General features: G+C 39.7%; 1 protein-coding gene across 6 annotated transcripts in view; it reads right to left on the reverse strand.

Moving 5' to 3' along the window:
- Nucleotides 1-15,482, reverse strand: part of nrg2a (neuregulin 2a) — an 82,847-nt gene that overhangs the window by 26,872 nt on the left and 40,493 nt on the right. For all 6 annotated transcript variants that reach the window (XM_044139858.1, XM_044139856.1, XM_044139855.1 and 3 more), the window contains exons 2-3: nt 12,212-12,377; nt 10,867-10,985 (exon numbers count right to left, since the gene is read on the reverse strand). In XM_044139858.1, coding sequence (XP_043995793.1) covers nt 10,867-10,985; nt 12,212-12,377 — 285 coding nt within the window. The remainder of the gene's footprint in view (nt 1-10,866; nt 10,986-12,211; nt 12,378-15,482) is intronic.

Here is a 15,482-nt window from a genome sequence, read left to right on the forward strand (position 1 = left end):
CACTCGAAAATATTACCTCCAGTCAGTAGCCTATAAATATATTGATAAAATTAAAACTTTACTTTAAATCTGATTATCAACCATCAGTAATTTTGGAGTTAACTATGAATAGGGAATGCGAATACAGATGCCAGTTTCACTTGGAAAGTCAGCATTTGAGATGCTCTTTATACCGAGGAGAAGTAGATTTAGTGAGCTAAAAGGAAACCCTTTAAACCCTACTCCAAATTTGGGTCTCATACTCACGGTTATTGTGATGGCCAGCTGTACAGACCAAAGATTTTCCCACTGCTATTCCCCGAAAGCCAAAAAGCACTCAGCCTATTTGTACATAGCCTATGTGTATTTTAGTGGGTGTGTGCGTGCGTGAGTACAGCCCTCTTATGCCTATAAACACACTTGCATACACACACCACCCACACTTGTCTTACACCCTGAAAACAGGCCATGTAGCAAGGGTATTTGTTAGGCTTTTGGGCCTCACCTCGACTTCACGGTTTCATCCTCAAGTTGTGCCTCAACATGGACAGTGTGAACTTACAGGTACCTACTACTCATACAAAATCCCGGAGAAGAACCTTGCTCACCTTAACAAACATGATGTGATGATGAGTACAGGTGCCAAATCACCAACGGAACGGAAACAGAATGATGGAGTAATGGGAGGTTTAGGATAACAGACATCTGTGGCAACTCAACTACAACACTGAGCTGCTGAGCTTTAAGCAATGGAATGGTAAGTACATGTTCCCCTGGTGCACAAAGAAAATTTTAAAAAGCACAAAGACACCTAGAGTTAGTCATACCCCGTTCTGAAAAATGTAAGGCAACAGGAGGAGCCTCGATTTTGTTTGATGTGAGTGAACAATAGTTTTCTGGCAAGCCCCTTTTCAATGTTCCTGCTCTGTTCACAAAACATCCAAGCAACTGCGAATTATTACGGCCTCAGTACAAACAAGCCTTTATGATGCAATGAAACATTTTAGGCCATAATTCTCCTCTTTGAAAACAGTAACAAACGCGGCTGTGTTTGTTAGTTATTTGGCAAGTTAAAACAGAACCCGGAGCACAGCCAGCCACAGCTGGGGTCACCAGCAGAGAAAAGACCACCAGGACAGCTGACAGGGGGCTGAGAGGGATTTTTTTTATTATGCTATCAAATTAAGGCCCTGATACATTCAGTCCAGGAGTACTGGAAGAGTTAACAAAGCCCCTGCACACAGCGAAAACCTTGTGTCACCTCCTGCTCACATCACTCAGCTTTTCAAGTGTAACAGCTGCTTCCTCCTGCATTCATAGCCATATCCTCATCCATTCAAACTGATGGCTTAACTGACCCATAGAGCACACAGAGATCACTGGATATCTTATGAAATGAGACGTGCTTTGATTATTTAGAGCATTAGGACACCAAAATGGCCGGATGAAACTAAGCTGAGAGAGAAAACAAAAGTTTGAGGGAAACATTTGGAAGCTGCTTTATTCTGTTTGTCCAATTATGCTTCTTAAGCCTGTATAGCATATAAAAGGCTATGATCAGAAGGATACGCCACATTAAAGTGCTTAATTGTGTTTTATAAGTCAAACATTACTAATTGTTTCTCAGAATAATCTGGAAAGCATCAAAGAAGAAGCACAAAAATGGGAAATATTTCAATTTCGTGAAGGAGGTTTAACCCAATTCAAGGCTTTAAAACTCCAGTTTTTGTGTTTTTATTGGATTATGTTGCAGGTCTATCTATTGTGGTCCACTTAAGGTAGAAGGAACATTAAACACAGGAGGAAGAGAAAGCATTCTTATACTGTGATCCTTCTACCACCATGTTTCTCCCATGAGGACGATGTCATCGTTTAGCTTTCTGCCACTTTTGGATAACTTCTGCATGTAAATAGTGGTGCTGGATTTTGCTAAAACTATTTAGAGTAGAGGTGGCTGAATACATAAACATAAAAACGCATTATTTAGATTTTTATTTGTAAAAGGAGAAAGAAATTCAAAAACATTTTTCTTTCACTTTGCAGTCTTCACTGCCCTTGCTGCCCCGTCACATAAAAGTCACACTAAAATACATTTAGTTTGAAGACTTTGAATTTTTTTAAGGTTAAACTTTAAGATCAAGTCAGCTTAGTTTAAGTCGGCCAAAGACATGCTATAACAATCCCATGCTGCAGCCTCACAGTTCAGCAATGCTGCTCCAGTGAATGATTGGTGCTTATGATACTGGAGGTGTTCATCTGCTCAAAGCAGAAATTTTTCCACTTACTCTCAATCCTCCCACACTTCTGGAAACTGACCAGATTTCCAGAAAGGCCCAAACAGTAAACAAAAACAAACGCCAGCGTGGGTGAAATGGCTGGATTTGAGAAAAAAAAAAAAAGAGGGCTTGAACTCGGATAAGTGCAAACTGTCATGTCTCCATTGGAAACAAGCCACCCTCGGTCAGTGAGCTGTTGCTAGGGATAATATCTTTGACGCACTTCGCTTTGATAATCACAGAAAACTAAATATGGTAAAAATCTTCTTTTGCAAGTTTGTTATTTTTAGCCCTAAATCCTCCGATTATGATCAGTTCCATTCATTTCTGTTTACTCAACAAAGTAAAGATAATCAGGAGGATTCTGAAGGAAAGTGACCCATGGAAAAACAATCTTTTTGTTGCAACGCTGTCAGTTAGATTACAACATCTCTCCTGGACCGGATTCTGCCTCTGTGTATTTGATTCCAACTAAAAAAGAACCTGGGATTCTGGCACAAACAGGAATTCTTATCCAGAACTCAAGACTTAGGATTATTTGGAAAAAGTGGGTATGACTAATAGCACAGCGGCTACATCCACAGAGCCTGACGAGGTCTTCTCTGGTGGGCTGTAAATACAAATCATTTGGCAGATGTAAAGGGTTGCTCTTCTTAGATATAGACGGTCCAGCTGCTGCTGCTCCTTCTTACACACAGCGATCAATACAATTGACTGGCTTACGACAAGGCCACAACTAACATCCTTTAGCGTCATTGGAGTCGAGTTTAGCTTGCTGTTTGCGTGGTACAAGTGAGTAAGTTTTGTTTTACGCACGCAGGCTAAAGGGTGACATAGTAGGTACGAAGGAAGTTGTTGTTTATCCCAGTCAAAGTGCTTACAGTTTCGCTTACGTAAAACAGATCTTCAGATTTACTGGAAGAACGCAGGAAGAAATTTCAGTTTTGTTTTTGCTTGATGACAAAAGTTATTCCTGTATTTGGTTTAGTCATGTTACACCAAAACATCCCAGAATCTCAACAATAAACCCTCGAATAAAATTCAAATATTACTGATGTATGATGTTAGATGGCCTAAAGATAATCAGGAGGATTCTAAAGGCAAAGCGACCCATGGAAAAACAATCTTTTTGTTGCAATGTTGTCAGTTAGATTACAACATCTCTCCTGGACCGGATTCTGCCTCTGTGTATAGATCACAAACCAAACTGTGGTGTGGAAAAGATGCTAAAGAGCTTCCTTCCACTCAACCATAAAACTATTAAGACATTGCGAATTAGTTAATCATTACTTCAGGACACAGAGGGAAAACATACATGTGCACATCTATGTGTGTATGTGACTGGGGGTAAAGAGGAGGGTCCCGGTGCGTGCAAATTGTTTCTAGTGGGCCTCAGCATGACTACTGAGGTTGGAGCAATCATATGTTCAGCTGTGATTTCCATCAACACATTCCTGGACGCTCACACAGCCTCTCTGTGGAGCTGTGTGCAGCACCCCCCAAGGATGTGACCTGCAGCCTGCAGACACATGGCTGCCTTGCAGGCGCTTATCACAACACGGCGGCCTGCAGGATAAATGGCGGCCTTAATCTGAAGCCACGTGGAAACAAGCAAACTCTGACTGCTGCTGCCTCTCAAAGCTGGCCCTGTAGAAAACAGTTGATGATATACTACACCGCGCTGCAGAGGGCCAGCAGGTCTCACCATGCCAGACTGATTACAGGGTAGAGGTCAGACCACATGGACAACAAATGGTCCCCGGGCGTCTACACTGGGGGTCGTGGATGAAGTTTAAGCCAGCACTTGCTAAATGGCAGCAATTGTTGCCGAGATGTCTGGAGAGGACAAACAAAGTTCCATTTACCTGAAAGAAAAAGTATTTCTAATGTACTCCGTCAACAGCATATGGTGTTTCATAGTTTAATGAAAGAAACTTTAAAGAAAACCGATTCGATCTTTAGAGAGCTTAAATGCTAGAAGGTTGTCAGACCTGGGTTTTGTCTCATATTAGAAGTTAAAAGATTTCAAACTACAATGTTACATATTCAAGAGATGCATTGCTACGCTTTCAAAAATCTACACTACACCCCAACATTTGAATATAACATTTAGTTAGAAGTCTAAAGTTGGGAGGGACTTTTGAGGACTTCCCAGGGTCTCTGAACGTGAGTTCTTCTGAAAAATGAAAGAAATGTGTCCTTGCGACCTTGCATGAAAGAACAAATTTCTTCCTTTTCGCAAAATCCTCAAAATCACAACTGGATGGACAACTGGAAAAAAGAAATTCTGAACCAATATCAAACCGTAAAAGTGTATTATTACACTTCCCAAAGTTCATTTAGTCCTACTGTTTGGTATCGCAACAAATAGCAATTTGAACAATAACCCCAAAGATCTTTAGTAGACAAAAAACAAACTTCCTATTTTGAAATAACTGTTTTGTTTTTTTTTTACTTGCCATTAGTCTTCTACCCCTTAGAGGATGTGTTAAATTTTCTACAAACTCACTAAAACACGACATCTAAACTACTGCTGGTGGGGAACTACTGATAATAATAATTGACCTCGTTTCAAACGAATTAACAGGGTTTCCACCAATGTGTTATAAACCTGTCGGGTCGCCAGGCTGCACTTGGCCCCGACAGGCTAAGCATCGCTGGATTTATAAAAAAAAAAAAAAAAAAAGAATAATTGCTGAAAATGGCTTATTTTATAGACTAGGAACCCCGGACTGCATGCGTCTTTGCTTTGGCCAAGTATAAAAGCAATCAGTAATAAATTTAACTTACTGAGGTGTATTACTGAACAAACAGAGCTCAAACTCAAAGATTAAACTCACAGCATTAAGCTCTCACTAATGCTGTGATTTTAACAACAATTAATCCAACTACAAAAAAATATTCTTTGCACTTTTATAAGGATCTTTTGTAAAATCTTACATTGAGTTCTTTTAATTCATCTATGCTGAAATCATTAAATCAAATTCAACAGTATTGATATTCTCAATAAACACGTGATGAAGTTCTATAGCTGTGGTTTGTGTTAAAATGTGAGCATTTATGGGGCCCCTGCAGGCCTGGGGGGCCCAAATCAGCTGCTTAGTTCATATATGCCTTGGGTCTGTTATAAATGTGAACAGTATTGCTTAGTGTTTGTAGATCCACTGGCTAATTGGGAGTCAACAATCACTTCCAGCAACGTACAACTACCAATTCACATTTTACATTGAACATGTTTTAATACAAAAAACACGGCGAACCGCCCGCCAGGGAAAATCTGGAATAAATGCAGCCAAAACTGTACCTTTACATACACAAACACACACAAAAAAAACAAGAAACTCAAACTCTTATCTCTGCCATCTGTGTAGAATATTCAGTAACTGGCACTTAATCACTGTATGTTTCTCTTCCACCCGTCCAACAGAGAGGCATGAGCAAAATCCCCACACAAGTCCAATCAATCAATATTATTGGCGAACTCCATCCGCTGGCATGAAGCCACTGCATGCCTTCAAACGCCGAGATGGGGTTCACTCTGAGGAAAACTGGCATGTTTTTCTTGTCCGAGGCAGACTTGGTTACATTTGTCTTGCTGCACAAATATTGTTACAGTGGCCAGCTGTAAAGTGTTGTATCAGTGAAAACGTCTTATATGTTTTTAGTTAGAAGCTTCTGCACCAAATCCAGCTATCACTTTCACTTTGGGGAATTTTTTTTTTTAGGCAACTCAGATGTCATCACCCTTCAGTGCTACCCAGACATGCTGATAAAAATGTCTTTGCTATATTTACCGTGCCAGAGACGTATTATTTCACTGCCTAATACCTTTTCAAAAATCTATGAACATACATTTCTGTAATAACTATCAAATATGGAAGTAAAAACACACACAAATGCTTGTCTGAGGAAGTCTGTACGTTCTGCAGAAGTAGGTTGTGGTGGCCTGGATTCACCATGTGGTGGAGCTGACTGCTGGTTTCAGGCAGCATGCAGGCACAGCCATGTGCTACACTGTAGGTAACGCTGTGAGTCAAACTGAAGCTGCTGCACCAAGCGGCTTTACAATTTATCTCTGATCTCTTTTTTTTTAATAAAAAAAAAAAAGAAAGATTTTTAACATTTTCTTTTTGCTCAGGTTTGGCTAAAACACCCATCACACCCTGAAAGGAGGTACACTGTTGCACCCTAATGCAGACATCAGATACAGCAGAAAGAAGAAGGGGGAAAGCTTGCAACCGATGACTGCACTGTAACACATCTTCCTCCTCTTCACACTCTTTTTTTTTTTTCCTGGTTCTGCTATTCTCCTTCCACAAGTAATATATATCTCTCTTGCTCTTACTAATAGCTTTGTCTGTTTTCTGTCATGCATTCCCTCGTTTTACATGTTTTCCCCTCCCTTTATCCATGCTCTGTTCTTCTTCTTCTTTTGCTCCCCCTGTCCATCTACATCTGCACCCTACCCCCCCCCCCCCCCCGACCCTCCCTCCTTTCGCTCTCCCTCACTTGAAGGCACACATACACAGATAATACTGCAGCTACATGCTGCTTTGGCAACATACTGCAGCAGGAAAGCGCGCGCCACTGCAGCCCTTTAACACAACAGCCAGTTGTGTTTCCATCCCAACAGGATGGAAAGAAACTCTCTTAATCAACTACGTGTCGTCTTTAATAAAACCGTGCTCTTAGCTTCCAACAAGCCTTTCTTTGATCACATTTGCTTTAACTGCAATGTGTCATTTTCCCTAAACAACTACCTTAAGCCTCGCAACCACATGTTGTAATCACGGCAACATTCCTCTTTAAAGAAACACAATATTTAGCCACAAGGTTGTGAAAGCAAGACAGTGAAAAAAAATAATTTGTTACAGTAGAACCAGAGATAAGTTTAGGCACATTGTGGACATTTTGTCCATGAAGATGATATGCTGAAAGCAGGAAAAAAAAAAATGGCTAAGGATTACAGGGGAGACTTTTGCAACAGCCAAAATTTGATGCCTAAAGAGCTGAGTCATAGCATCTCAACATCTGCAGCTGTTGTGGGATGTTTCCGGCCTGCGAAGGCCAGGGCTTACCTAAAGCCATCGAAAGAAGAAGATTTTTGTTTAAGAAATGAAAGCTGGCAACAGGCTGAAACAAAGCCTCTATTGGTCCATGTTGTTGTACTCAGTAGCACAGCTAATGTAAATAAAGTACTGAAAAAGTGAAAATGTTACAGTGAAGTACAAAAGTACTTAAATACCTCAAATGTCAGTGTATTTTAATGAGATTTTATGTGACAGACCAACACACAGTAGATCATTTAGGTGATGCAAGGTTTAAAGTGTCGTCCATTTGTGTTCAACTCCACAAGTCAATGCCTTGTAACTGCATGTGCAGCTGCAGTTCATCTACATACGTCTTCACCTGTTTCATACATCTAGAAACAGAAATTACATTGAATGGAGGGTTCTGTTGTTATGAAGTGTACTTCTTTGCACAGATTCTCAGTGGGATTTAAGTACAGAGTTTGACTGGGCCACTAATACACATGAATACGGTTGGGATATTGTTTTATCACCTACCACTGCTTCTTTTTTTTTAAAGGTTTTATTGGCTCTAGTGGCCTTTATTTGAAAGTTAATTGACAGGAAAGTAGGTAATGAGAGAAGGGGGAAGACATGCGGCAAAGGTCTCCAGGCCGGGAATCGAACCCGCAACGGCCGCGTTGAGGACCAAGGCCTCCTTATGTGGGTTGTGCTTAACCCCTGCGCCACCACAGCACATCCTACCTACCAATGCTTTAAAGTTGCACAAAACATTATCACTAATCAGTTTTCTGTGTTCTCTTGTCGTCTTGATGACATTTGTTCACTACTGTACACAAATTGACCCTTTTTCTATCAATTAGAAAACTTCTGAATTCATTAGGCTACGCTGGATTTACTCCAATTTAAGGAAATCGGACTAAACGGGAGCTGGATATGAATACAAAGCTTCAGAGGATTAATGGAGTCCTTGTTTCATCAAGTCAGTGATGCTTAAAAGTCAAAAAGTAGTTATAATGTTATGGATAATTAGCGTACATCTCCTCAGCAAAGTCTTCAGACCTGCCTATAGACGTGTCACCCCCGATTCGCCCCGTCTTGCCTTCTTCCCTGAAGCATGACAGAAGTGGGCGTGCTGTTGGAGCACAATGGGATGTTTTTTAAGGAACGGTGAACAGACACATCCACACGTACACAAACAAACCCAACTGTGACATACAACCAGCGATCGCTGGCGTTTTAAAGGAAGGACAGCTACGCCATTGAGCGGCTTAAAGAAACGTCCCTGCTGACAGATGGAAAAGCACAGAGATGCTTTTACACAAAGATATGCACAGATGGTAAATAAGAAAGATGAAACTTTTTTTCCTTTGTTTTAGCGTCTGTTCTACCAGTTGCCAGCTCTTGTTTATCATACATTGAGCTACACGTAAGGATATCCTGTTCAACTTGTTTTAAATCGTCTGCACTGCAAGTGAAAACACTGTTCCATATTGCTGCTCTGTCATGTTTTCTCCATTATGGCTACTGTGGGAATAAGCCCACATGCTCACTGCTTTGTAATTTTAGATTTTTCTGTGATATTTCTGCATCACCAGGATTTCAGCCTGCTAAGATCATCATATATAGTTTCATGGGCCACCAATCACATGCTCTTGAGCTTTCACTGAATATGAAGACAAGCAGGTGCTGTCACCAGGGTTTCCCCAACCTCTGAGGCTTCAGAGCATGATTCAACCCATTTCCTTTTAATTGCCAATAAACATGGTTGATGTGCAGCTACTTACCTGTATGACATTAACATTTAATAAATGTCAGCACAGTGTGTCTTAGAAGGATGCATAAATATTGCACTGATTTTGGCAAAGAAAAATAAGACGCCGTGTCTGGACAAAGCCGAGTGTCGCACTGTACGCATAAAGTAGGAGTCACATGATCCGCTCATAAAACGCAGCTAAAGCTTTTTAGATGTCAGAGAAATAAAAGAGGCAATCTGCGGCCGATTTACAAACACAAGATGGATGGCTCCTTTTCTGCAAAAATTGTTTGCTGGATATCAAGCCTTTTCTGTTTTTCCCCAAACACAATGGGCGCTTTCTTTCTGTGAAAAGAGCAGCTATACTAATAAGTATAATAATGCAGCTCAAGCTGCAAATGCTAAACAATAGCTCTAAAAAGGTGGCCTTGACTAATGTAAAGAAAGACGGGGGAGTTCAGATATTGTGCCTGAAAGTGATTACAAGGACACCAAGTGTAACTCAAGAGCCCCCGGTTGCCCAAGCCAGTTTTTCGTCTTTTTTCAGCAGCTATATCTCTAGGTGTGCAGGATGTCAACAAAAATCAACCAGCTGCCAAGGTCAGAAATGGTGTCCATTGTTTTGAAGTCACACAATATTCAAAACTATTGAGAGGCTTGCTAATTATCTCCCCTTCATCTTTTTGACTTTTAGTTATACAGTAACCAAAGCTTTGGATATATAATATTGGGATTTTATGTAATAGATCAACAATATGTAATACATAACCATGAACCTATTTGCCTGTAGGCCAAAATGTTCAGTTGTAAACTCCGCCTTCTTCCAGATGTTTGCTGTGTCTTCTACATGGCTTTACCCAAACTACAAATTTCTTTCTGACCTATATTGCGTTCCTGGGTCTTCACTGAAGTTCTCCAACACTTATCCCTTTAGAGAACATATATTTAGACTGACATTAAACCAGTCAGAAGGCGTCCAAAAGCTTCACTGCATGCGTAATTTGTTGCATGGGAATTCTTCAGTGGCAACAAAGTAGACAAGTCTGAATGAAAATATTTACCACACATTTTAGATTTGACTATTTTGTTTCAACTTCATAATTATGCATGTCAGATAAAATCCCATTAAAATACAATAAAGTGTGCAGTTATTAAATGAATAAATATGGATATTTTCTAAGGCAATGTGGATATTCTGTACATATATGTTTTCATCTTGCACAGAAAGTTCAATGCAGCATCTTTTTTGAACAATCTGTATCCAATATCCAGCATGTTGTTTCTTGATAAGAAGCAGAAGAAGATCTATAGGTGAGATTCCTTCAACTCTTATGTTATTTTGGACTAATCAACATAAAAATAAAGGCGACCAAGAGCAGCCTTGAACTTTCCCGACACTTCTTGGACCAAAGGCAAACTCACCACCTCACCAAATGGAAGCAGCTGTTATCAAAACTCTTTCATCTGCTACAGGCTTTGTGAAAATCTGTAACCCACAGACATCAATCTCTACCAAACAATCCCATTAACTTCTATCCCATGCTCCTTTTGAAACTTCCCATTTTAATTAATTGCTGTTCTTGCTTGAAATAGACAAACCTTCCGATACATTTCACTGTTGCTCATTGCCAAGTATAATGTGCCATTCCACTAAATAGTAGGCCAAAACCACATGTGTGGACAGTTGTTCTCCATGCATGTTACTATCCCTGCATGCCATCTGACTCTGTCAGATCTCTCAATTGGCAAGAGAACAGTCGCAACAACAACAACAACGCCAGCGCATCTGCGCTCCTCTGCCCGTTGCTTGGGAGTCGGTACTCACTGCTTTGTACGTTGACGGTGCCAGTGGAGTTGTCCTTCCCCAGCGAGTTCTCCACCACACACGTGTAATTCCCAGAATCCTCCAGTTTCGCTCTGTTGATTTGGACTTTGGAGGATTTCCTGCAGGTGACAACACTTGCACAGCTGAGTCAGGGGAATCAGGGCAGGGAGGCAAAAAAAAAAAAAAGTATGGAAATACAAGTGGGAACATAGAGAGACAAAGAGGCTGAAGAGCAATCATGGCAAACGCTCATCTCTAACTTATGATGCTTCAGTATGGCATCCAGGTTACCTAACATGTTCCTTTGCAGCTTAACTTGTTTACATTTCTACTATCAATAAAGACCTTGCTATTATATTGTCAACGTAAGCTCTTATTTTGGGTATTTTCTCCTCAAAGTGAGTATGTTTAACTTTAGCTCACCATTAGCCACTTTGTCAAAAAGGAGAAATTACAGGATTTAAGCACAATGAAAAGCTGTCTTTCTTTCTTTATCTTTGGCTAAATGCTTTGAGCTGCGTCTCTCAGTTATTTAAGCTTATTACAAAAAAGATGCTGGCGACAGCAACATTACATGGCCTCTACACTAACTTAAGTGTTGGTAAGACTTCTTTTTGCAAGCTATTTAAACTAGTAACTTAGCTTTTAACTAACTGTAAAATGTTTTCTGAAAGACATAGTTCAGGATTTTTGAAGTGAGGTTCAGTCATAAGCCTCTGAGTAGGTCCTAACGTCCTTTAGCGCATAATTGACTTAATGCTCTTTATTTTGTATAAATCCAGATTAGTTAGTTTTAAAGAATGAAGCAAACAGCTAATCAAAAAGAGGTCAAACTGATTATCTGAATCTAAAGGCTAATCTAAGAGTCTGAAGTGAATGGCTACTCAGAAGAAAAGCTAATGGATTCAAGCTAATGCGTGGCCTAGGAGGAACCAAGACCAAAGACAGCAATGAGTGTTTTAAAAAAAAAAACACTCCGTCCTCAAAAATCTCTTAGCTGTTTATGAGAATACTATTTTACAAACTCCTAAGCTGGTGTCACACTTATTTCTTTTTACATTAAAGCTGAACGTTTTTTTTAATCAGAAATGGAGGTAGGTGGCGGTGCAACACCACTGATGTATAAACAAAAGCTTTGAAAGAAAAAGTTGAAGGTTATTTCAGATTAAACCGTAGTGTAAAAAGTGAAATATCACAGTACATGGGCTGTTCTACTGATTCTTTCATTGTCTAAGTTTTTTATTAGATGGTGGCCGACTACAAGAAGATCATTTGTAGACAACTTACAACATTCTTGATAGTGTGATGGTGTTTGGCTTACTAGAAAACGATTCTTTGTACTCACAAGTTGGACTTGATCTTGACTTTTCGACTACTCGTCAGCTCATTGCCATCTTTAAACCATCTGTAGATTGGGACAGGCTTTCCTGTGGCCTCACACTTCACCGTAAGCTTGCTTCCCTCACCAACGACGATGGGATTCTTGATTGGTTTTAACTTTGGAGCAGCAGCTAAGATAGAATAAAAAGAAGAAGAAGAAAAAAACTCAGCGTTAATGCAGTGTAACAAAAGGAAAACATATTTCAGGTTTATGCATCATGGTTTGCTACAAAACGAGACAGGGGAAGAGAGGAGAAACAGGAGCTGAGCCAGTAACCCCTCTTAATGGAGTGAGCCAACAGCTCTCTCTGGTGACCTCCAGATGTGGTCACTGGAGACATCATCAACTTCGCCTTGGACTAATAAACACGCTCATATTCACTCTGGCTTTGCTGCAACAACAACACCTGAGGCGGTATTTAGCAAACATCCACCAGCTGAGGAGGGAAAATATGCAACCGCAAATATCACGCACAATTAAAGTCAATCTGGAAATAAGAAAAGTTATAACATTGTAAAACTGGCCTGTTGTGTTTGTGAGGGGGAAAAGAAAACAGGCTAAATCATAACACTCATTCTGTGCTTTCGTTCTACAATAACCATATTTGTGATGATCATATACACAATGCTATCATTTGTGTATATGATCAATGAATGCATGTACGTCATTTGTGTACATACATACATTCTTTGACAGCTGCACACGTTTAGGTGGAGTAAGAAAAGGGGTGAGCAAGGGTCAGCCCGGGGATGACCCCTGGTACACTCACACCCTCCATCACCTCCAATAACCATGAGTAACATTCACAATTTCATGCACAATCTGCACCATGCTGTCCTGCAAATTACAGCTGCTTGCTGCAGTTACCTCCTGAAGACGACACTTGAATGAAGACGAACAAACCATGACAAGCAAAATAAAGTTCCCGCAGGTAACAACTGGGCACAGAAATAGCATTGCACCAAATTTATCCCCCCTTGCCCTCGTTTTTTAAGAGACTGTCCTACTTTACTGACCTATTAAAAGAAGACATGTCTGCGCAGAGCCAAAAAAGAAAAAAAAAATCCAATGATGTTGCAGTTTTTAAGACATTTTGGTGGATTTAGGTAGACAGTTGTGATGGATTTAGGGTAATGTTCGGTTAGCATTCACAGAGGTATTGAGACACTTTTTTTTCCACTGTCAGTGAAAATTTTAAACACTTAAGTGAGTTATGACAAAACAGCCATTATGATAATCTTCTCCTGGATTTGAAGAAATCATCAGTTCTCGAGAGGTCACATACCTGGGAGACTTTTGCAAATGTAAATGCCAGGAACTCTTACAACAGTGAACTGTTGTACTTTCCAAAAGTATTTAATCCCTTTATGCTATTCCCATTTTGTCTTGCTGCAACCACAAATATCAACATGTGTCGTATGACTGACAAACATAACGCATAATTGCTGAGAGGAAAATAGTGCATGTCTTTTAAATGTTCTGTAGATCGACATCTGAAAAGTGAGGCTTACATTTGTGTTTAGCCCCCTGAGTAAATACTGACTGAGTTCATTTTATCTCATGGATTTGCACTGAAGACTTTGTTTGTTTGGATGGGGTCACTGGGCTGCTGGGAACTTGTCCCTGCAGTATTACCACAGCACCATGCTGCCACCACCATGTTTCATAGTGGGGGTGGCATGTTCACAGTTATACGTTTTACATGTATACCAAATTTCTCCGTCTTGATTTTATCTGACCAGAGCACCTTCTTCCACAAAGACGAGCACAAAGTGATGAATAGTTAAAAAATAATACTTTAAAACTTATTAAACCTTTTCACAAATAGAAATCTAAGAGGTAAGAGATTCATATGTTTTCAACCAGCCTGTGTCAACACTTACAGAACCATCTGTCACTGCAATTAGAGCTGCAACTCTTATGGGTTACATCTTACCAGCTATGCTTTTTTTGTGTTTAACTCAATCCATATCAAACCAACTCTGACCAGTTTCACTGTTTCTGCTGAGGAAAAGCAGCCCTACAGCATTTATTATTATACACACATACACTGTACTATAATACTACTGTCTTATAGTAATACAGTGCTACTTTTCCAACACATTTAGCATTCAGAAGTCCCACAAGTAATTATTGAGAGTTCTGATAGTAATTAATAGAAATAGGGGTAAGGCATTGTCTTCTTGACATTGCTGAAGTTAATTGATTGCACTTGATTTTATTTGAGGGCGCCAGAGTAATACATTGCAGGACAAACCAAATACCAATTATTTACATTGCAGTTTGCAGTAATACCAAAATGCAGAAAAGTTCCAGGAGAATAAAATCTTTTGTCAAGCAGTGCATAAGTTTCTAAGTATGTCTCATATTTTGCATTTGGCACTAATATTCATGAGAGAAGCATCTCTTTGCTCAGAGGAAAGATGTTTTATTCCTGATCATGCAGATAACATGATCTGCTAAAACTTAAACCCCAGCAAAAGCTTCACAAAGTCTTTGCGTTTAGTGTACTTCACAAAGTTTGAAAAGTAATACGCATTAAATTTTTAAATGCAAAGCGGCCTGAATATATCCAAGGAAAACTGATATATTAATGAAGATAGCACATCCTCTGTTTAAAATAGATCAGTTTACAAATGAAAAAAAATCAAAATAGCACACAGATCAATGGAAACATAGCCATATTTAGCTTTACAGCGGTCACTTTGTTGCTAAAATTATCCTGTTTTCATTAAGACAAGGGCCTTTTATCTACAAACAGCATGCAGTTGGGGAATGTGGCTGATGATATTTGTAGCAGTGGGAAAACAAAGACAAAGAATCTAACATTGAGGGAAAAGGCAAGATGTACTTTTGTAATGTAGCACTTTAAAACTTTAATGAGCTTTCGGTCTCAAGATAGATATTGGTGGTGCAATTGCTCGAGGAATTGCTTCAAGATTCTGAAGTCCCAAGAGTTTGGAAATATAAACCCCCCATTAATCCGGCAAAGCATTACTGCAGATATGCTGAGAGTCATAACATTATATGGGCTGAACATATACGACATATTGCCATTTGACATCAACTCTGCAAGTGCTTCAGGTTTATTGATAGCTAGAAGCGAGGTATAATACGGAGCGGTAAAGATTTTTAGCTGTTTAACAATTTAATGCACTACATGGGAGTTGATGTTAAACAGTGCTGTGTTCTACCCTACTGACCTACCTCTAATTTTTACGTTTCTCTCACCAAA

The sequence above is a fragment of the Gambusia affinis genome, linkage group LG15, assembly GCF_019740435.1.
Source record: "Gambusia affinis linkage group LG15, SWU_Gaff_1.0, whole genome shotgun sequence".
In the NCBI taxonomy this organism is placed as follows: Eukaryota; Metazoa; Chordata; class Actinopteri; order Cyprinodontiformes; family Poeciliidae; genus Gambusia; species Gambusia affinis.